Consider the following 23,826-nt stretch of genomic DNA (forward strand, 5'->3'; position numbering starts at 1 on the left):
AGCATATCCACAGTGCCTTCCCTTACTACCAAGAAAACCTCCAAATTTTGCTGAGATCAGCAATTGTGACAGGCTGACAAAAAGGGCAGCGGGAAGCTTTCCTGTTGCAAGGAGTTGCAGCAACTACATTTTGGCACAATAGTCAAATTCCTGCTTCTTCTAGCAATTAAAACAAAGATCAGTTTAAATTTTTCTTGTTGTTAATTTTCATCAGCAATAACCCCATTTGTGTAGAGGAGGCACCCAGAGTATCTATGGCCAACCTAGAATTAAGGGTAAGAGCTTTGTTTATAAAACAAAGCAAAACAAAAAAACATTGATAATAAATTCTCACATTAGGGAACAAGTATGTGAGACAGCCTAGCACTTGGTTATAAAAAGAGACAGAGGATCAAGGAAGAGAGATAAGAAATACTCTGTTTATTCGAAAAGTCACAAGAAGTCAGATAGCAAAAATGAAAGACTGAAAAACCCAAGCCAAGTTGTTGTTGCTGTTTTTAAAAAAAGAGATTGAGTTACACAGTAGACATGGTTTATCAATCGGTCAGTCAGAGACCCTTAGACCCTTCAAGGCTTTTATCTTCTGTGACTGCTCAATATTTTTTTGTCTTGTCTTGAGAACAATTTTCATTTGTGTTGTTCAGGGAGTCCATACTCCCATTCCCTGTAACCACACCGGTGAGTATTTTTTCTACCTCCCTAGGTAATACTTGTCTCTCTTCATTCTCTGTCTCCCTGTGGTAGAAATAGTTAAAGTTGGAGACAATGACTGGCACAGGAAGTGCAATGGTGAGCACCCCTGCAATAGCACATAAAGTCCCCACTATCTTTCCCCCCAGGGTGATAGGACACATGTCTCCATAGCCAACAGTCGTCATGGTGACCACAGCCCACCAGAAGCCATCAGGTATGCTGGAGAAATGTGACTGTGGTTCGTCCACCTCTGCAAAGTAGATGGCACTAGAAAACAGGATGACCCCAATGAAAAGGAAGAAGATGAGCAAGCCCAGTTCCCTCATGCTGGCTTTGAGGGTCTGTCCTAAGATTTGTAGCCCCTTGGAGTGCCGGGAAAGCTTGAAGATACGGAAGACCCTCACCAGGCGAATAATCCTGAGAATGGCCAGGGACATGTTCTGTTGGCCGTTTAGCTCAGTCTGTTGAATCAGCTCCGTGGTGAGGGTCACAAAGTAAGGAATGATGGACACAATGTCTATGATGTTCATAATATTCTTGAAGAACTCAGCCTTGCTGGGACAAACAATGAATCTGACAAACAACTCAAAGGAGAACCAGACGATGCAGGCAGTTTCTATCACAAAGAAGGGGTCTGTGAAGGTATTAGGGACCGCAATGGCTTTGGTTAGATTGTTAGCTTCAGCCTTGAGGTCCTTGATCTCCCTCTCATCTCTGAACTCAGGTAAGGTCTCTACACAGAAAATGATAATAGAGATGACAATAACCAGGACCGAGACCAAAGCCACCCCTCTGGCTGCACTAGAGCTTTCAGGGTACTCAAACAGCAGCCAAAACTGCCTATGAAAGTCATTGGTTGGCAGAAGAGTGACAGGGTCCTTGATGAAGCCTTCATCCTCTCTGAATTGGTCCATGGCATCTTCGCCCAGCTCATAGAAAATGATCTCGTCAGCAAAGACATCTATAGGGACGTTGGCTGGGCGCCGGATTTTTCCTCCCGATTGATAGTAGTAGAGTATCCCATCAAAGCTAGGCCTGTTTCTGTCGAAGAAGTACTCGTTCCTCATGGAATCAAAGTAGTGTATCCTCTTCTCAGGATCTCCAAGAAGGGTTTCTGGAAACTGATCAAGAGTCTTGAGCTGCGTCTCAAACCTCAGCCCAGCAATGTTTATGATGACTCTCTGGTCGCCCTCATCCATGCCCACATTCTCCAAGCCCAGGTGGTCACTGAACTCAGTAGACAATTTGGAGAATATGGTCTCATTGTTTGTGTTCTCACTGTTGATGAGAATTCTCCAGTTGGACAGGAGGCTGGTACAGCTGGGATGCCCTTTGTGCGATTGGCCAGCAGCCCTGAGGTCATTTGAAAAACAAGGCTCTTCCGCTACCTCGTCGGTGTTGTCAAAACTAACCAGTGCCACCTCCATTTCCTTCCAAGTGGACACGTCCATCATATGGGGGTAATCAGATTAGCGGCATAAATCCCGAGGTTAGATACCGGCAGCTTGCGTCTTTCCCACGCTATGATGATCTGCAAGTGAACAGACAGAGAGACCGAGAGGATTTTATGTCTATGTGTCGCTTGCTCTCAAAGAATGAAATCAAACTGAGTCCAGGGTAACTCATCTTCAAACAAACAGAATTAATTACTTTTAATGCTATTAACTTAGTACTGCTGCTGTTATCCCTTCAAGGGAGGATTCGAGTAGGTGCTTTGCATGCACTCGTTATTTCTGCAACACCTCCCAGCACAGTGCTGAAGGTTATAGGGTTTTACAGGGGCAGTGTCTTGGACGGTTTCCAGAAATCCAGCGCCTCTGCTCTTTTCCCAGGCACTGTAGGTTATCCCTATAAGAGTTTCAAAGCAAAGATCCTTGGGGCAGGAAAAGAGGACCTTAATATTTAATTTATTAGCATCTTTTTAGGACCTGCTTCCCCCCTTTCCTTGTTTGGGGTAGAGCAGAGTCGGGCAAGCAACAGAACCCTCAGTGGCCAGTTTGGATGAGTTCAGTCTTAACCTGCTTACCGCAGCTCCCCCCTCCCCCTCCCCCAGTCATGGTTTCTGCTCCCAAACATATGGGAAATTCATTGCTCTGGCTTCTTCAAAACAAGCAGAAGCTGCAAATTTTGCATGCTTCCATGTGACAAAATGCTAAGAGGACAATATGCAGATGTTCAGCTTCTTCTGGTAACAATGCCCATTTCCCATATGTCTGGGAGCAGAAACCCATGGGAGGGTTATTCCCCATGGGCTCAGAGGCAATCATCAAAGCCTCAAGAAGAAGAAAATCAGTTGCCACTAGTATAGGCCATTGTGAGCACTGGACGGGACACACAATGCATTTTCTTCCCTACTACTACTACTACTACTACAACAAAGCAATTTTATAGCAGGACCAACACATCAAGGGCAAAATCACACAAACTTGGATTTAAACTCATGGCACCCCAGAGATGCCAGTATCTGAGGGGTCCAAAAATAATCTGGAAAAGGGTTTATAGCATTACAATGAAGTATGGACACTTTTGAGAAAGGAATCTGTGCTACTACAATTATTGAAAAGTATGGCACTCCTCTATAAAAAAGAGCAGCAAAAGTGCTGAAACAAATTTGGGAGGGGGTTGATTTTTGTACTAGAAATGTTTTGCTCAGCTTTTCAAATTCTCTGTTGGCTTGTAGACACCCAAAGTTCTGACAATCTGACTTTGGAATCTGATTTTTAGTTCTGTGTGGTGCTTGTTTGAGAGAAGCCCAACCATTCCCTCCCATGTCTGCACCGTTTTGTGACTATTTCCCCAGCACAGACAGCACCATTGTAAATGTACTTACACAAAGTCCCATGGAGTTCAATCAGACCCACATCCAGATAAATGAATATAGGATTGTAGCCTGAACATCTTACATTTACTCTTGTGATTTTCCCTGTAGAACACAAATTATGTCATGATTGTGCTGGAGAGATATGGCTGAACTTCAGAGATAAACATCTTAAGTATAAAATGGGATGTAGCACACCCTTGATCATGGAGGTTAATTCCTGATATTCCCAAGTGACATAGGACAAAGCTACCCTGCTCAACATGCTATCTCTAGCTGCTGCAATCCCAAATAGGAATGGACAAATGTGTCAATTTCAGTTATCTACCTTTCCCATTTTTCCCATTTTAAAATTCAGTTCTTCACACTTCTGTGCGGGGGGAGGGGATCCTCATGAAAAATTGTGTGCATTTTAATGCAAATGTCCTTCAATGAACACATTTTGATGTGCACTTTTGTCTAATATACACATTTCTGCAACCAATTTTCTATAATCGAATGTGTTTAAGATGTTATTTCCATGAATACATGCATTTTTTGCACATTTCTCCCCAATATATATGTATTGTTTCGTTGGAGAACTGTATTGCAAAATTCAGAATTCAGTGCAAATTGCTGTTTAAATTCATATATTGGCTGGAGAAGTGGGAATTAGGTAGTTTCTCATTAAAATGTGAACAAAATCAAATTTCCCTTCTGCCCCTAGCCCCAGAGGAGGGGTGGGGAGCAGTCAAGATCTAGCAATTGTATTTGCTCTGCATCATTTTTATTTTGGTCTAGTCAAAAATATCTGGTACACTGAGAAGGAGCACTGGAGTGGTTCTACTGGGGCTCCTGTGAAGCCCCTAACCTCACTGCCTCTTTGTTACACCTCTACACTGTTCCCGAAAATGGCAGTAACACTGATGTTAGGAGGGCAGCTCTGGTCCATCTCTGTGACCACTCCTGAATGAGCCCAATCCCTCCTCTACAGGAGTACATAGAAACAGATATGAAGAATGTACACTATTCAGAGTAGTGCGACCATAGTTCCCGCCACCCACCATATTTGGGAGCTAAATAAGAATTAAAACTGTGTGCAGTTCTTGTGGCTAAGATACTGGCTTTTTTTGCACTGGGTGTGTGGTCATGCATGTAGATGTGTGTGCATATATTTGTATATGGTTCTCTTTAATGCAAGGATGGGGATCCAGAACTGAATATCCCTCCATGAGCCACTTTGACAGGTAGTGGGGTCACCCATCTGCCAGTCATCTGATGCCATAGGACATCAGGTGGTTCCAATTAAAACCTGTGACTACAAAGAAAGTATCAGGAGTGCTCCTGATTTTTCCTTTAAAGCTATGGCTTGAGTAAAAAAATGAAAAAATGAAGTCACAACCCATGCCTTCAAAGGAAGAATGGCACATAGCCTCTCTAAGCAGGCTCCCATTTCTTCCTTACCAGCTTGGGAAATTCAGTGCTTTTTAAATTTGTTGCATTTTCTGTCACAATTCAAAACATTCGGAACTCAAGTAGCAAACTCCTAGTTTTGTTTTCTTTTAATTTTGCACCACATCATCTTCTGTCATACATGCACCTGGCATCACAGAGCATCAGGTGGGCATAGCCTGGGCCAAATCAGAGCATGGGCAAAATGCAGGAGGTGCTGCTGGACATTGTTAGGCCCATAGAACAGAAGTTATTGATTGCTGCTTTGATGGAATCCAAAATCTGCTGCATTACTCTGCCTTGGCAACACCAGCAACACAAAGGGGAAAGCTATTGTTACTGAAAGCAGTCACTTTGCATCCATCTGCAGATGCCACAGAGCTCTGTTACCTTCTCCCTCTTACTACGTGAAAGCAATAATTTGATGATGATGATGATGTTTCACAGCACACCAAATTAGCCACAGCTCTCCCCTTAATGGAGGAAAGCAGAGCTTGTTCAGCCTGTGTATGTACAAATGACTGATGAGTCTTATCTGTGTGTATTGGTTACAGTTTGCCGTCGCCACTATTGCCGCACTCTCTCAAGATAGTAATACAATACACCATTGTCTGAGAATGGCGAGTGGCAGGTGAAGTTCTAGAACCACCAGACAACCAGACTCATGTGCCAATGAAACTGCTGATATGAAACTGTTTCCAACTTGAGTAATTGCAGCTGTGTCCATTATGTGAAATGACACTTACAAACATCTCCCCACTCATTTTCCCCATGTATGGTCATCAGATCACCCTTTCTATACACCTGAGCAAAACGGCCTTCAAATGCTATCATCTTAAAAGGGAATATTTAGAGGGGTTCTGGGGTCCAAGGACGCAGTAGATGTGGTCTTCCTTTTGCTCATCATTCACAAGGAATGTGGCCTCCCTGGTGCACTGCTTCACTGCAAAACTACTCATGTTTTGCACATTGTAGACTATGGGCACAATATAATAAATAATAATAATAATAATAATTTATTTATACCCCACCCACCTGGCTGGGCTTCCCCAGCCACTCTGGGCAGCTTCCAACAAAATATGAAAATACAGTAATGCATCAAACATTAAAAGCTTCCCTAAACAGGGCTGCATTCAGATGTCTTCTAAAAGTCTGGTAGTTGTTGTTCTCTTTGACATCTGGTGGGAGGGCGTTCCACAGGGCTAGAGAAGTCTCTTGCCCAAGTCCCATTGGAATGAATGGGAGCAATATGGAGCCCACAGTCATAGATTGCACTGCATGAGCCCTTTTCTCTGGAATTGCCATCCTTTGCACACTCATATTTTATGAAGAATCAAGACGCTGAGGCCCAGCCTTTGCATTCTAGTTACACACACACACAGTTTTTAATCTATATTTCTCAGGCCAGTTGTTGTTGCTTTTTTGGGGTGAGCAAAGGTGAATCTAGGGGAGCGCAACTGGTTTGGTCGCACTGGGTGCGCAACTTCTGGGGTGCTGCAGCAGGCGCCACAATTATTGACATCCAATGGAAGGTAAGAGGTAGGAGGCGGTGCCAGATTTTGGCACCGCACAGGGCAGCACTGAAATTTGAGGTGTCAAGGACCACCACTGGGGGCGGGGGGAATAAAATATAGTTTCTGTGCTAGCTTGTCTGTGTGCACATGCAAAGTTCTTTTGATGCAATTGAGGGATACTGTACCTTTTAATTAAAAGCTTCCTATTTGCAGCTTCTGCTCTTTTGCTATCTCTTCCTGTTCAGTGCAACATAGTTTTTTACCTTTTTACCTGCTTGGAGGGATTTAAGTACTGGTTTCCTTCCACTATTTTCCTTCTTTTAAATTCCATAGCAAAATAGCAATATTTCAGATAATGCAAGGAAATCAATATTCATACTTACACCCAGGCACGAACTTATATAGCTGGAACAGAAGCTGAGCAACTAACAGGCATCACATACCCCCCGCTGCATCAAAGAGGAAGCAAGAAAATGGGAAGATGCTGCAGGGAAGAAACTTTTAATTAAGCTCCACTAAGCAGGATTAATTTCTTTAGTATGCATTATGGAAACATTATTGGCCATGTGGATTGCCGTGGCTCAATAATACAGCATAGGAGAACATCCGAACTGTTCCATTTGCACCTGCTGTGCAGATTATCGTAGGATCAACATTGATTCAGTATCATACTCTGCTCTGCCATAAATGAATGCATCAAAGGCAAACACGGGAACACCAGTAGTCATGTGGACATGTTTCTATTTTCCAGTGTATTTTTCTTGTTGCTAATGTATGGAAATGCACACTTTAGCTGTAAAGCTAATTGCAAAATTTACTCATAGCTAACTGCAAAAAAGCTAACAAAGGAAGCCAGGGGCTGCTGGCCCTATTCATGGACTATTTAAGGGTATTAGTTGGCGTCCTTTTCAGAAAATAAAAGTACAATGTATTTGCAAAGCTGCAAGGAAACATGCAATATATAACTTAGTTTTCAGCATTGATTTCAAAATGGAAAGTTGTCTCATTTACCCCTCTCTGTAAATCATCCAACAGCTGCTTCCCAGAATCTGATTAACTAATACTCTTTATCTTAAATCCTCTGCTGGAAAAAAATAAAGGTCATTTTAGGAGGTAGAGTGTTTCTCCCATCACATTCTCTTTGTAAATTAGTATGTTTATGCTGTGCTTTCTCTTCCTTCCCCCCCCCCCAACAACCCTTGTCCCATCCCAAAATGCAGTTACATAAAATTGGTCTCGCTTCCGAGAAGAAGGAGCTCTTGGGTTCCTTCGGTGACTAAAACTCACTGTAAATGGGGGGAAAGCAGCAGAATAGATGCAGCAATGCATCCTTTTGTCCCCACCTCACCCCAGCCCGATTGCTTAGTCAAGATGACCAGTGAGTTTTTAGAAGCAAGTAACCCTCTGTAATATACTTAGCCTCAGGACTTACCGGTACAAGGCTGAGACCCACCAAAGCTCAATGCATCTGTCACATGAAACAATTTTACAATAATATTTCAATTAAAAAAAAAACTTAGAGGAGGGAAAAAAGATAATTCACATCTGCCTTTGCTAAGTTCTTCCGAATAGGATAAAAGCAGCAGGCAGGCAATGTTAACTGACACTGCTCTCTTCTATTTTATTAACTTTGCATCCGGATAGCTGGTACCTAAGAGGCTGCAGTAGCATATGGTGCTGTAGCCTAAAACTTTACCCCCCTGTTTTGTCATGGGAGGAAGAAGAAAAGAAAAGAAAAAGAAGACTTTCATCTTATTGTCCGGCTGGCTTCGGGAAGAGGAGCTGAGAAGTACAGTTAATGCTCGAGACGCAGCAAAGTCGCCTTTGAAAGATGTTGATGAAGTAGCCGGGCTTGGTGGAAATGGCAGGTAAGATCAAATAACCTCCGGGACAATCTCATCTCTTATCCCATTCCACTCCTTCAATATGATCACCCTAAACTGCTTATAGAATCATCCCGCCTGCAATATTTGATATCCTTGTAGTCTAGACAGGAATACATTTACTCCAGCGAGCTCCCATGTGCACCACGGGAGGAAAAGCTGGAGCATTTCCCTGTCCCTCGTGAGGAGCATAATGTACTCTGCCAGGTTTCAAAACAGAAAACGTGCATGGTTTTCCCAGACCCTCTCATAATGCGGCCTGTTACAACAAACAGGTTTGAGGAAGTTGCACATCAGTGTTGAAAGGATGTTTTGTGTTGCTTCAGTATGTGGTGTTTTGTTTTGAATATGACTTCATTCCTTTCCTGTTGTTATTTACGGCCAATCCTTATCCGGAAACTATATCTTTTAAAGGTACTGAGCTAGACTAGCAGCCCACTGCACCCCCTGCCCCATTCCACAGCTGTTCATGTCATCCACCCTTCTGTTCCATGTGCTGTAGCCAGCAGGACTCCAGACTCACGGCATGGGGGAGAGGACCAGGGCACACATGGAGAAATTATTTTATTATAATCAGTTATTTATGTAATGGTTATTAGCATAAAGGGCATTTCAAGTACATGTGTGGCTCTCAGTCATCAGGAATTCATAAGTAAGCAGTGAATGCAAGGTTTGGTGGCATATATATATATATATATATATATATATATATATATATATATATGCTTTCGTAGATTTTCACGGGTACAGGAATGCAGGTTTTGGTGTCCTCGGGTGTCTTCCCGTGTAAAAGTTGGGGTGTCTAGGCGACGTTTCGACGAGGTCTCACTCGTCATCTTCAGGCTGGTGCTTTCGGCTTCTTGTTACTGGAACATCCTGAACATACTGAGATTCTGCTCTGTTCCAGTAACAAGAAGCCGAAAGCACCAGCCTGAAGATGACGAGTGAGACCTCGTCGAAACGTCGCCTAGACACCCCAACTTTTACACGGGAAGACACCCGAGGACACCAAAACCTGCATATATATATATATATATATATATATCCCGCAACCACCCTGCAAGGTAGGTCAGTTATATTATTTTCATTCAAACATGGGAAGCTGCCTTGCCCCAAATCAGGCCATTGGTGCACCTACCTCAGTATTGCTGGATAAGTCTTTAATAGTTATTGTATTTTTAAAAAAAACAACAATAAAAATCTGTTAAAAAACATAGACTGGTAGTAGCTCTCAGACAGGGGTCTTTCTTGGGCCTACCTGAAGATGCCAGGGATCAAACCTGGGAGCTTTTGCATGCAAAGGGTTGTATTCTGCCCTTACGCTATCCCCAAATGGCAGGTGAGGGGAGAGGTTAGGAGAAGCAGTAGCTTGCCTATGGCTGGGGCAAGATTAGAACCAGGGACATCCAAGTTGATTGTTCACACTCTTCTTAGTTATGATGCTACACCAGTTCTTACATAGCATCATCAGTGTGCAAGGCACTTCCAAGAAGCAAATGAGAGATCCCTGCCCTAAGGCGCTTGCAATCTAAATTTCAAAGGTGAACACAACAAGTGAAGAGGAGGAAAGAGGAAGCAGAACAAATGTGAGCTGCACATACTTACTATAGAATTGTAGAGTTGGAAGGGAACATGGAGGTAAATAATAATAATAATAATAATAATAATAATAATAATAATAATATCCCGACTAGTCCAACAACCTGTAATGTAGGAATAATTTGGCCATTGTGGGACTTGAACCCACGAACCTGAGATTAAGAGTCTCATGATCTGCCAACTGAGCTATCCCAGGTTACGCTTTGGTTCATGGCAGTGAGGTGAGGAATGGTTTGGGAGACCCAGTGGCTGCATCCTGCAGTCTTGGTGCTTCAGAGTTTTAAAGGGGACATGGCAACTCTATGCACAATAACAGTGGGGAAGAGGAAAACCTCAGGAACACTTGCCACTACATGTGCATAGTCAGGAACAACAGTCAATCCCCACTTTCCTTGGCAGATGTATCTGCATATTACAAGTGGCTGAATCACCTGTCCCTCGTGTGCGTGTACTACTTGCTCAGGTGTGCATGTAAACCGTTCAGCAGTTACACCCAAACACCTTAACGTGGGAAGCAGCCTTCAGAATGATCCCAGGCCCCTCTGAGGCCTTTTGCTCAGATATTGCAGCTAATCCCTGATGCTACTCAGTATTTCTCAATGGAGAGGGTACCAGGCAGAGAGCTTGCTCACAGACTTTCCATTTCTAAAGGACCCTCTAATACCTCAGCCCAGAGACCTGATCTCAACACGAAGAACAAAAGCAAAGAATAATAAACACTCAGTTAGGTGTGCCTACCTCTCGCCTGAGACCATGAGGACAGTAGGCTCCTTTAGCTAGGGTGCGCTCACACTCACTTTGAGGCAGCCGTAGCCACTCTGAATCCCACAAGCAGCTCATTTTAGTCCAGGTTCCTGCCACAGTTAGTGGTCAGTGCCTTTCAGACAGCTGTTATGACTCAAGCTATAACACCGTGAGCATTTATATCCTTTGCAAATAAATAAATAAAGGAAATGACTTCTATAATGAAGCTGTGGATTAAGCTCACTATTTATACACTTAGCTAATATTTGCCCTCCCTTAATCCTGTTAATTTATTTGCCTCGGTATCATACTGTTGCAGTGAGTTCCACAAGTTAGATACGTCTCTTGGATTTTTTTTTTAAGTATAGGATTCCTATATATAAAGCTCAGTAGTTATTAGAATTCAGCAGAATAAATTAATTGTGTGATACAGAGTTACATATTTCACATTCATGGAATATGATAGCTGGTTACTAAAATTGGCTGTGTTACCAAAATTTATGAAACATAACAAATGATAATTCAAAGAAAGTAATGGGCATATTAATAAGTACTGCTTCACTAAATGCTGACTTTCATGTGCTTATATTAATCAGTATTTTCACAGCCAGAACAATTTATATGGCTTTTAAAGCCCTACGTATTTTCACCTGCATATTTATTTCTGACCAAACTGCAGGAGGCAGTGGAAGACAGGAGTGCCTGGCGTGCTCTGGTCCATGGGGTCACAAAGAGACAGACACAACTAAACAACTACACTAATAATATTTATTTCTGCCGTTTAATGCTGCTGTTTAGTTTTTATCAGTTTTTGTTGCTGTGATTCAATCGTTGTATCTGGTTTGATGTTGTCAAACCTCTGGAGTCTGTCTGAAGAAGAGTAGGATAGGGGTTGGGGGGGTTTCCCCTTAAAGCAACAAATAATGTGTTCTCCAGGAGATGGTGGTCTTACCCCTGAGCAGGTAATCATAATTAATGGAGTTGTGAAGGTTGGTGGGATTAGTGCATTATTCCTTATTTGTTAACAGTTCTTTGCTTCTGGAATTCTTGTAGCCGAACAAAAACTGGATCCTAGTTCTGTTGGCTGCTGTTGCTGCTGCTCAGAATATAGCAGAAGAACCTTGCAAGTAGCCTGCTGTGTAGGCAGCATGCTGCAGATGTAAGAAACCTTTTGAAGTATGCATGGCATGGAGCTAGGCTGGCCATGTACCCTATCTTACAGTGGTCAAACCCTTAACTGAAGGTCTGTCTCTTCCAAGTCTAGTTCAAAGAAGGAAGAGCAGGGGCTTTGAAAATGCCCATCCATGGGGAACAGCTGGATAGCAGATAGCACAGGCTCCTGGTAAGTCTCCCCCATGATGGTGTGATATACTGTATTTCTATCGAAATTACAGTAACTCTCTCTAAATTTGCATCTATAGTTCTAGGCCATCTAGGCTCTCGCCCCCTCTTTTTGGCCCTGTATAAGCGACCACCCTTTGTGGAACTGTTTGGGTAAGAGCCAGTGTGGTGTAGTGGTTAAGAGCGGTAGACTCCTAATCTGGGGAACCGGGTTCGCGTCTCCGCTCCTCCACCTGCAGCTGCTGGGTGACCTTGGGCTAGTCACACTTCTCTGAAGTCTCTCAGCCCCACTCACCTCACAGAGTGTTTGTTGTGGGGGAGGAAGGGAAAGGAGAATGTTAGCCGCTTTGAGACTCCTGAAAGGGAGTGAAAGGCGGGATATCAAATCCAAACTCTTCTTCTTCTTCTTCTTCTTTCTGGTCAAAAGTTTGTATCCAACTCAACGGTCAAAAAAAATCATAATCCTAAATAAAAAATATATAATGATATAAATTATATATATCCCTGCTTCGTAGGGGGTTGGACTAAATGATGCTTTGAGGCCCTTCCAACTCTACAATTCTATGATTCTAATTATTATTATTATTGCCTTAAAAGGCCTTGTCTGTGAAGTTTCTCATTTAAGAAATGCATTGGCTATTGGTCCTCATTTGAAGCATTTAGTGGTGAGTTTTGACCGCTGATGACACCCTCCCCCAAAAAAAATGTGCTAATGAAGCAGATTATACTGGGGAGAGTTGGAGCAAGTGAGGTTTGCATCTTTTCCAGGTGATTTGTGGATGGTTCTTCTGCTTATCCACACACACTTCAAAGAAGAATTGTCAACAATATTTTTAATATTGCCAAGGGTTGTTGTGTAACTATATGTACTTCTTGTACTGTGATTTCTACCTTATTTCTAAGCATTGAGAATGTGAGATGTTTTTAAAATCTGATTTGATCTTAATCAAAAGTAATCAACATATGAACATACTCATTATTATATTCATATATTTGTAACACAGTACAAGCATTACCTGCAAGCATGAAAACTGGCTTCTCTAATTCAATATTCTGCCCAAACTCACCCTTACTGAAATCAATGAGTCCAAAAAGGACTCAACCTTGGGTGATCATGCCAAATTATAACAATTTGTTACAACTGATTTCAAGTTCTATTTCTAGCTGCAGTTTAATTTGATTATACTTTTTCTGTTTCAGGGTGGAGGCAACAGAGATGTTTCATGGGAAGCTATGTATGTTATTCTGTCATTGAAAGAATTTCTGGCACATGAAGAAGCAAAATGGACTACGCCTCATTTCTCAAAAGGACAATGAGCATCTGCCAATAAACCTATAGAGGACAGGACCAAACATGTCAACGGTTTAAAGACTATGGCTTTGTAGTTGGTTAGTTCATTTTTCTCTACATCAACAACTCCATTACCGTGTAGTGTTTGCTTGGACAGCACAGAGGAAACACTGGATGTCTTTACAGCCACAGCAAATAATCAGAACAGAGAAGCCCAGCTGCATTCCTGCTGCCAAGAAATTGGCTGGTAGTGAGTTCAAGACACACAAAAGGAAGCTCTTCATGCAATTCATAATTAACTTATGCAATGATTGCAAGCTGTAGTGATGGACACTAGTTCATATAACTTTGAAGAAGCATCAGGCAACATTTATAAAGAATAGGCCCATCAACATCCATTAGCCATGATAGCTAAACATGGAACCTCTATACACAGACCAAGCTTCCCAGAGGCATCTAGCTAACCAAGAAGACATAATGTTCTGCTAGATGGAATTATTAATCTGATCCAACAGAGCATCTCTTACTATTTTCAAGATGTATCTCCACTAAAGGAATAAGTGAACCTAGACCAATTTTTAATGTGATACGTGATTCCTAGCTTAATGACCTTCTTCCCAGCGATATGCAATTGACCCTATCAGTGATGGTCTTCAAACAGGTTTGGAAGACTCACCTCTTCCAGCTAGCTTTTTAATTAAAATGACCTCATTGAAGTAGCTTCAATAACTTTAAAAGGTTCCTGCAGTTTTTCTGGTCTTATTTCCATGATGTTATGTGCTGTTCATTATTTGTAAAATAAAACATTACCTTAAAAAGAGGGGGAAATAATATTTTATTAAGGTTGTTGGGATTATAAGAGTATTAGTTTTAGTCTGCTGGCTTATGTCCTGTAAGATGACCTTAAAACCAGAGTGTTCTGTGGATTTTGTTTTTGCTTATTAAAATTATGAGAACTGCAAAGAATGTTTGGTCTTTCCTATTGTGTGATTGATTCTAGAAGTTCTTTAAGTTAGTTTAATGGAGTCACCTTAATGATGTGAAATAATGATGTACCTGCAGGTACATCAGAGCAGTGGAGAAAGTGGAGATGGAAAATGCAAGGGCTTTGCCCTCTTTCACTGTCTGAAACCCTTTAAAACTGGGGCAGGATCTCTGAGGATCCCTCAGTTTCATCATTCCTCCCACAGCCCATGAAAGTAGCCCCTGTGAATGGGTTGGTTTCGCCCTCTAAGGTCAGAGTCACTCAAGTAGGAAGGTAAAAGGAGGGAGTTGAAGCTGATGCTTCTTTTGCTGGTGATAAGAGTTCAGAAAGTTTTAACAGACCAGAAATATTTCTTCAGCTCCGCAGCAGAAGTTTGCCTTATGTCTGTATTGGTGTTGCTTTCTGAAAATTTATAAAGATGAACATGCTCACAGAGGAGTGAGGGGGGTACATAGATATAAGAATCTATATATATATATTGGTGTCAGGGCAGGGATGGATGTTTAGGACACACTAATGACAAAGACAGTGCCTGAAGCCAGATAATTTGCAGCTGCAAATCAGCACAAGAGAACATAATGGGAGCACATTTCCTGACTCACCATCAGTATTGACCTGTGTATCTGCTGTAAGGCAGGAATACTTCATATGAGCAGTACAACATCAGAAGAGGGAGCTTGAGCAAGATTGCAGCTCGTCCATGATTTGAAACATTTGACCTTTTAAGAACGGATGTACCGGCTCTTAGTCTGCTCGCACTGCCAGAATGGCATAGAAGAACTTCGCTGTGTGAATCAGATTCTCGCCCAGTACTGGTGACGCCTGCCAAAACTGCTTCAACTTGAAACCTCAGGCGCAGAGGCTTGTCTTCTTGTGTGAACAGTGACAGCCAGACTTGTTTAATCCCCTCCTCCAGTTTGCACATTTTATTCAGATTTTTGCTTTATAAATAAAAATCAGATTAACAAAGAACCTGGTACACCCAGTACACGCCATGAGACAGAGGAAATCTTTCTGATACCCAGACATTCAGCGCATATTAATCAACCGTGGATTAACCGGGTCAGCCTGTAATTTAATAACGAGAGAGATCAGAGATCAAAGCTAAAAGGCAGACTTTCCACATATAAAAAGCAGCTAAAAACCATCAGCCATTAGAGCCCGCTATCAGTTAAGTGAAACTACATGTGCTTTCACAATGACATATGGGCTTGCCCTAGAAAAACAAGAACTCTGTTTCACAGCAAGTTTTTTAGTATGCTCCTCAAAGATCTTTCTCAGTAATATTACAAGATGCCGAACTGTGAGCAGCCTGGTACCTGATAGGACTTTTGATGCCCTCTCTGAAGATTTGAGATTCTCAGTCACACAGGAACCACTTTATATATTCTCCACCAATGAGGAGGGAGCACCAAGTTGGTTCTGCAGAGACTACAGCTTCTACAAAGGTATCATCTAGGTGTCAGAGTTGGTTAAGGCCTCTCCAGCTGTGGGGGTCACAGCCCTTCCCCACTCTTCTGCTTTATGCACAGGCAGTGGTTTTGGTGAAGATGACCAGATTTTGTGGGATGTCTGTCTCCCTGAATAGATGACAATGAAGGTCTGGCCAGAAACTGCTCTAGATCTGAGGGTGTCTTGTTCAAAGTGAACCCTGGATGGGCTCCCTCCTGTGTAAACAGTCCGACTGGGGCTCACCTGGTGGAAACAGGCGGCAGCACTCTGAGCAATACAACAAGCAGTATTGAGTGATCTAGATTGGCCACCAATTTAATTTCCCATAATGTCCCAGAGTGGTACTACACCAGGGGAATTGTGGGACATTAATATGGCAGCTGGACGCAGCTGGGCAGGACTGACCCTGCCATGCCCTGCCTTGTAGCAGGGTAAATCAACCTGCTAAGACAGTACAGACATACCTCATGTTACGTCCGCTTCATGTTACGGAAAGGGTTACTTCCGGGTTTTGCTGCTTGCGCATGTGCAGAAGCGCAAAATGATGTCACGCGCATGCGCAGAAGCAGCAAATCGCAACCTGCACGTGCGCAGATGCGCCACTGTGGTTTGCCCTGTTTTCATGTTGCGAATGGGCCTCCGGAACGGATCCCGTTCACAACCAGAGGTACCAATGTACCCTAAAGGCAAAATGGAGACAAGAATTGGTATCTGATTGGTGCCTTTTTAAAGACTTTTTAAAGTGCTGGCCCTAGCAAATGCATTTAATTTCCAGTTTAGGCAAGAAAATGTTTTGGGCTGGCAGTATGGGTAGTGGGGACCCATTAGATCTACTTGAGCCCATGAGAAATCTAGTAAGCCTTGGGGGCAGGACAAGATCTTCTAAAAGATTCCTGTTGAATCAAATCAATATTACTGCTCTCTGATCTCTGCTTCTTGGGCATTTTTCGCATGGCAGAAATTTTCTGGCAAAGCAGCACCATAACAATACATTGCTGTAAGGAAATGTTTCACTTCAGATCAGTCAATGTATGCTTGCAGTCAGAAAACATTTAAGTGGCCATTTGTCATTTATGATCTTGCTGAGATTCCTGCATTGCAGGGGGTTGGACTAGATGATCCTTGGAGTGACCCTTCCAATTCTAGAATGCTATGATTCTGTGAAGTGCCAATGGTTCTGAATATTCTATTGTTGCTCTCAAGTTATGCTCTAGAGGGGAAGTCAAGGGAGCCACCTAGTGGCACCTGAAAGCATTACAGTAAAGCAAGAACAAAACTTTTAATTAATTGCAACTGATGCTTGCAGAACAACTTTTCGGAATGCTAGAGGCCTGCCCCTTTAAGGCCTTCCAAGGGGCAGAGCTAGGAATGGGTGAAATGACCCTGGGAGCAAATTCTTCACTAGGAGATCTTCTTGGAAAAGTTGCTTTGCTGCATCACATCCCACATGGGAGCCTTGTTAGGACTAGTCAAAACAAAAAAAAATTCCTTCCAGTAGCACCTTAAAGACCAACTAAGTTAGTTCTTGGTATGAGCTTTCGTGTCCATGCACACAAAAGCTCATACCAAGAACTAACTTAGTTGGTCTTTAAGGTGCTACTGGAAGGAATTTTTTTTGTTTTGACTATGGCAGACCAACACGGCTACCTACTTGTTAGGACTAGGACTGGCAAGACTCTCATTTTTAAAGCACCACATCATGTGGCAGCAAATTCACTATGGTGAAGAGATGCGCTTTCCCTTCTCTGCCAGAATCTTCTGCCATAATCTCATGTTGACTTGCATCTACAAGAGTAGCTTGTAGAGGCAAGAGGCCTGCTCACTGGCTCCACATTTCTAGAGGCTATTGGCAAAGACATTTACTTTGGTGTGGGATAAATGACATGCCTACACATGCCTTTCAGTTTTATTTTTACTTTTTACAATGTGTTTATACCATTGCAATTTTTTAACCTGGAGACAATTATTTAGCAATTTGTGGGGGTAGAGTTGAAAGCAACAGGTAATTTATTAGAAATAGGAGGGAGGTGACAGCTCTTACTTTAAACAAGGTACCCGGGGTTATTTCTTTCAAATACATATACATCCTGAAAATTTATAAGAAACTTGCCTACCCTCTCAGAAACAGCACTCTCCCCCCGCTTTCTTTCTCTCTCACACATCGCAACACACTGCTTTTTTCACTGTTTGGGGATCAGGGTTTTTATGGAGTGACATAAGCCTGAGTTGCCACTGCGGCATATCACAATTTCTTGCTTCGTTTTTTAAAGTAACTTGCCTGATTTAATATACAAAGCACATAAGAGACAGTTCTTCATCACTTTTCTCAAATACAGTGGTACGTTGGGTTTCAAACACCTCGGGTTACAAACACTTCAGGTTACAGACTCTGCTAACCCAGAAGTAGTACCTCGGGTTAAGAACTTTGCCTCAGGATGAGAACAGAAATCGTGTGCCGACGGCGAGGCAGCATCAGGAGGCCCCATTTGCTAAAGTGGTGCTTCAGGTTAAGAACGGTTTCAGGTTAAGAACAGACCTCCGGAACGAATTAAGTTCTTAACCAGAGGTACCACTGTACTTGAGATTGTGTTTTGATGGCTGCAATTTTGGCTATTAGTCAGAAAGTATATGAATCATCTGGCACTGGTTGTTTTTCAAATCCCTTGAAATAGCAATTAACAGTGTTACAGTAACATACAAAATTTCAGGTCATTCAGCTCCCCTTTTCTTTTTCCCAATTCAGGTACAAAATATAACAGTGACTCAGAGAGCAGTAAGGAAAAGGGGCAACAACCTCCACTTTCCTTGCCTCTCCTTCTAAATTGTGCAGATTGATCCCACAAGCAAATGGGAAGTAGTGATGAAGTGGTGTTACTCAGTTAGGAAGACTCTTGAAGTTGGGTTGCTCAAGCCCTACCTCAGGGGTGGGGAACAAGATCTGGCCCATGAACCAGATTGGTCAGCCCTCAACCCTCTGCAGGCCAGCTTTGACCAGTGGGCAGGACCACCCACCAGACAATCCCCTGAGATTGTCTGGTGGGTGGTCAGGTGATTGAAACCTGGGAAAGTTCAACTGGGATCGCTGCAAGCACTGATTGGCAAGCACTGAAAGGTGGTGTGGTTACAGCGACCACCTTTCAAGGCACACTCCCAGAGGCTTGCTCCATTAGCACAAAGCAGTTTGCATCAAAAGGGCTCGCTAAGATGTAGGGAACAAGCCCACCTCATCCCCCCTCCACAAAAACCCGGAGATGACATTGCTTTAAAAAGCTTATCACATGGTACCTCTAATTATGTCCAGAAGCACTTGTAACATGGTTAAGTCTACAGGGGAGGAAACACCCCCATAGCCACTCCATTCACTTGTAGCCACTGTGCCATAAGCTTTTAAACAGCTACCCCTAGAGAAGCAGGAGTACATCAATTGCTCTGCATGTTTAGGTGACCTGACCTGGACTAATACATCAATTGCATTAGTCATTTAGATTTTGCACTTCTCCAAATTTTACAATACAGTTCTTGTCTCAAATCACATACCCCAATGTGTAAAAAGCTTGTCCCAACAGTATTTTAGGGCAGAAATAAATATGTTTAGAAATGCATACGTTAAGGTAAAAAAAGTCATATTTTGTGGTAAAATAGTATTTTAAATACTTTTTAAAATTAAAAAATCTGTTTCTTTTTAAAAACAACAAACCCAGATCAGTGCAAAAATGAGACTTAATGTACTTCTGAATGAACGCATGTGAAATTACCATGGACTGAAATTAAACTGAAGTTCACCCTTAGTATTGCTGCCAGTCTTGAATCACCCATACCACAGAAAACATTGAGGGGGACACGGTCACAATGCTATCCCTCATTTTTAGCTGTAAATATCCTCACTTGCACACAAAGCCTGATCCAAGTCCAGTGATATCAGTTAAGGCTCTTTGGCGCTAGCGTGGTTTGCATGAACACTTCTAAGTCAACAGAACATCCCCTGCACAAGAAAAGCCTCACAGTGGATTAGCTGATTAATGTTAATGCATCCCGAGTATACTTCTAAGGTAGCACACTCTGAGCTTTTGTCATTTTCTGTTCTATGACATTTGATAGTCTAATTACTGTTCTAATTGCTGTACCACAGGACATCAGATCTAGCCAACAGAGGTGTTTTCATTTCCACTGGAGAAACACCGGCGTTGCCACTCTGCATATTTAGCACATCTTGTATATTCCACACATTCACTTTTGAATATGGAAACATGCTGTTCTTAAACACACACACACACACACACCACTTTATATTACAAGAATTCATCAACAAAAGGTTTTTTAAGCAGGCACTTAGTTAGAAACAATATTCTCACTGATTTAGGTAACTACCTGCAACAGGGTTAGTGATGTCACTGAACTCATATTTCAAGGGTCGCAAGTACAAGTTTCAGGAGACTCATCACAGCTCAACGGCAAGTGAATATTGTAACCCCTGAATTCCCCTTCCACCTCTTCCAGCCGACCTCAAATCTGCTCCCTCCCACCCAAGCAGCCCACTTTCAATGCATCCTGATTCCCCAAGCCTCTTGTAGGAACATAAGAAGCTGCCTGGACCACTGATCCACCTTGTACAATATTGTCTACTCTACACCACCTGGAAGCAGTCCCCCAGGGTGTTAGGAAGGAGTTTCTTGTGGCTCTACCTGGGTTTGAATCTGGGACAGCAGATACCGTGCACTTGAACCAGGGACTGCATGTTGAGATTCTTACACTGCATGGGGTTGGGCTCTCGGAACCCCTTCCTACTCTGCAATTCTTTGATTCCTCTTCCATTCTCTTCAATGCCACTAAGCTCCAATGGGTGGTAGAAAGATAAAGATAGGGAGGGAGGGAGGGAGGGAGGGAGGGAGGGAGGGAGGGAGGGAGGGAAGGAAGGAAGGAAGGAAGGAAGGAAGGAAGGAAGGAAGGAAGGAAGGAAGGAAGGAAGGAAGGAAGGAAGGAAGGAAGGAGGATTCCTATCCCTCCCCATTTAGCACTGCAAAGTAGCACACCAGGCTACAAGACTGGGAAATGTAATTTCCCCAAGGCAACTGACATTACAGGACCTCTTGGGAAAATTACATCTCCCGGGGGATACTTCAGCCTGGCTTTCGACACTCCTATGCAGTACGCACAGCTGATTTTGGAGGAGAGAGGAGAAAGTAAGCTACTTCCCCTCCTTCCCTCTTTCTGTGGCTTGTCGTAGTTTGCTGCTGGTGCTTAGGAACCTGACCTCCACTGCAGCTTGGGTCACATTCACACCATACATTGCAGGCACTTACAACACTTTAACAGTCATGGCTTTCCCCCCCAAATCCTGAGAAGTGTCGTTTTTTAAAAGGCGCTGAAGATCCAGGCACCCTTAACAAGCTACAGTTCCCAGTACTCACCATGACTGTTAAGTGGTTTGAATATATGTTGTGGGGGTGACCCCAGTCAGTGAGATGAGAGGGATGGGTCAGTGGGTTTGAAGGATTGTAGGGACTGTTTCAGTGGAAAAGAAGGGAGGGGTTTCACATTGACTGATAAATAAGCTGATTTAAAATTGAGATAGTTTGGTCCATTGAGTAGTTATGGCTTTGCGTAGCTTGTTTTCCCCTTTTGCCAATAGCTAAGCACAGGGACACCACACTATATTGGAACCACAGTGTGACGGTAGAGGGGCTTTTGGCCATTTTGTCTCTAGTTGCAGTCCCGTTCCTGACTGGATCCTTACAATATGCAACCACAGAGGACTGGGCACAATCTCAGTTCATAGCATATGATGGTGAGGCCTTGAATATGTTCCAAAACCTCTCCAGAGGTCCTGATGAAATGCCCTGGGATCTTTCAGGATAGAGTCATAGAATCGTAGTAGTAGTAGTAGTAGTAGTAATAATAATAATAATAATAATAATAATAATAATAATAATAATAATAACAATTTTATTTATACCCCGCCCTCCCCAGCCAAGGCAGCTAACAACCAATAATAAAAACAAGTTGAATGAATACAACTTAAAAACAAGATTAAAAGACAACATTAAAACATTAAAATGCAGCCTCGTGGAATTGTAGAGTTGGAAGGAACGCTGAGGATCTCCTAGTCCAACCCCCTGCAAAGCAGGAAGATGCAGCTGTCCCATATGGCGATCAAACCTGCAACCTTGGTGTTATCAGCACCATGTTCTAATCAACTGAGCTAAATGTTCATTGCAGGTAAGGATCTTGAAAGACACCAAGAGAGCACAACCCTTTTCTTTCTTTCATAGTTGCACTGAAGGTGCAGCTATTTTCACCCCTGCATACCACACACAGGATCACACAACTAGATGTACAATGAAATTCTGAACAACTTTTAAGAATTCCTTCCTTCTTTGCTGGAGGTCACTCCATTGTGGAATGATCTAGCCCACTGGAAAGTGGGAAAGAATTCCACTACATTGAATGAAAGGTATCACAGATATCTGAGCAATTTGACATCAAAATCTCATGCAGCATAGTAGTTTAATTTCATTAAATCGCATACCAAAATCAGTCATTCATACACCTTCCATTGTCTGAAGCAAGAAGGACTTCAGAGGGCTAGTCAGCTTGCAGGTGAGATCTGGGCCTTACTCATTACCAACTTTTAATTAAAGTTTGGCCAAAACAATGGCTTTGATCCCAGATGTCCCTTCTTCAAATGAAAGGGCTCCTTCCATTTGTAGAAGCCCTTTCAAGCCAGTGGAGGAGACCAATGGTAGGAACCAGGTGATCTTCACCACTTCTACCTCCCACTATAACACCACCATGCCATCCTATCCTGCACATTGTTCTGGAAGGTTCTCCAACTCAACTAAAGAAACGAAATTTCCAAAAGCTGTGTGAGATGCTGCTGCTGCTCCTCCTCCTCTCTCTGTTGAATGCAACGATCCAGGCACAACCTTAAATTTGATAGACCCCAATTTTCTTATAGAGCCTGATCCATAAGAGAGGCAGAATATACATACAGTAAAATCACCACCACTGGTCCATAAAGCAGGTAGATAACAACACATTGTGGACATTGACATCCCTAGTCTTGAAGAACATGCTGTGATATGAGGATAGGACTGCATAATATTGGATAATTTAATGAATTCACCTTAGGGCCACTGTGAAGGGTGTTCTCCCAGTTTTGTTTCTTCACTTGAACAAGAACTAGTCACCATTCCAACCATTTTTAAAATACAATGCAAATTATTCAAAGCCTTGTAGAGCAAAGTCATCAATAAACATGAACAGTAGGAATATTTATATCAACACAAGGAAAACAAAAGCTATTGGAAGTTCTGATTCACATGGATTTTCCTAAATTGAGGTTATTGTCTTGAGGTCCACAAATGGAGGCATTGTAAGATACTTCATTTAGAATTGTTAAGTAAACAGCTTTTGTTTCATTTTAAATGAGTTGCTGCAAAAGAGATTGTTTTACTACACCCCATTGTACCCTGCCTGATTGTATCTATTTATGTTTCTATCACTTCATTCCCCCTGCCCACCAAATGGGTTCTTCTTTTAAAAAACAATGCAATATAAATATTCAGCAGCTCACCTCAGATCCAATTCAGCTGGTCTTTTGAGGGGCAGGAACTTGCATGGGAAAGGCTGAGATATCTCCAATTGTCCCAGATGTGACTGGTGTCTGCTTGTTATCTCCGATACAAAGATAAGCATTAGAAAGAGTTTGCCTTGGCTAAGACTCAGATTCAGAAACACTATATGCTGGTGAAATCTTATCTCCTTGTTGTCATAGGCTTTAAAAGGAATTGTTCTCAAAAACGGGAGCAGCATCAAACAGAGACTGGGTGTTCTTGTGTGCTTAAGTGACACAGGCAATGTGATCCACAAATTACTTAAGCAAGTATAATTGCACTCAAGCCAGGTTAATCTCGCTGAAGTCACTGAGACTAAACCACTTTGGAAACAATTAAATCAATTACTTATGGATTCAGACAAGGTTAGGAAATAAATTGTCCGCATGGATAAGACTTCCATCAACTAAGATATTGCTTGATCTTTATGTATACAAAGAACTCTTCACTCCAGATTTGTGC

The 23,826-nt window shown here is 42.4% G+C and overlaps 1 protein-coding gene across 1 annotated transcript; it reads right to left on the bottom strand.

Annotated features, from left to right (window-relative positions):
- Positions 1–455: 455 nt before the first annotated feature.
- KCNA10 (potassium voltage-gated channel subfamily A member 10) lies at positions 456–23,391 on the bottom strand. Its single transcript, XM_081914690.1, has 2 exons — positions 23,325–23,391; positions 456–2,224 (listed from the first exon to the last, which is right to left on the bottom strand). Exon 2 carries the CDS (start codon positions 2,145–2,147, stop codon positions 594–596), a length of 1,554 nt encoding a protein of 517 aa, XP_081770816.1. The 5' UTR covers positions 2,148–2,224; positions 23,325–23,391; the 3' UTR covers positions 456–593.
- Positions 23,392–23,826: the final 435 nt, after the last annotated feature.

The sequence above is a fragment of the Podarcis melisellensis genome (assembly GCF_964234715.1).
Source record: "Podarcis melisellensis genome assembly, chromosome: 6".
Classification (NCBI taxonomy): domain Eukaryota; kingdom Metazoa; phylum Chordata; class Lepidosauria; order Squamata; family Lacertidae; genus Podarcis; species Podarcis melisellensis.

What these genes read in the sequence shown, in the direction of transcription:
- KCNA10 (XM_081914690.1), bottom strand. Translation starts at nt 2,147, where the DNA reads ATGATGGACGTGTCCACTTGGAAGGAAATGGAGGTGGCACTGGTTAGT.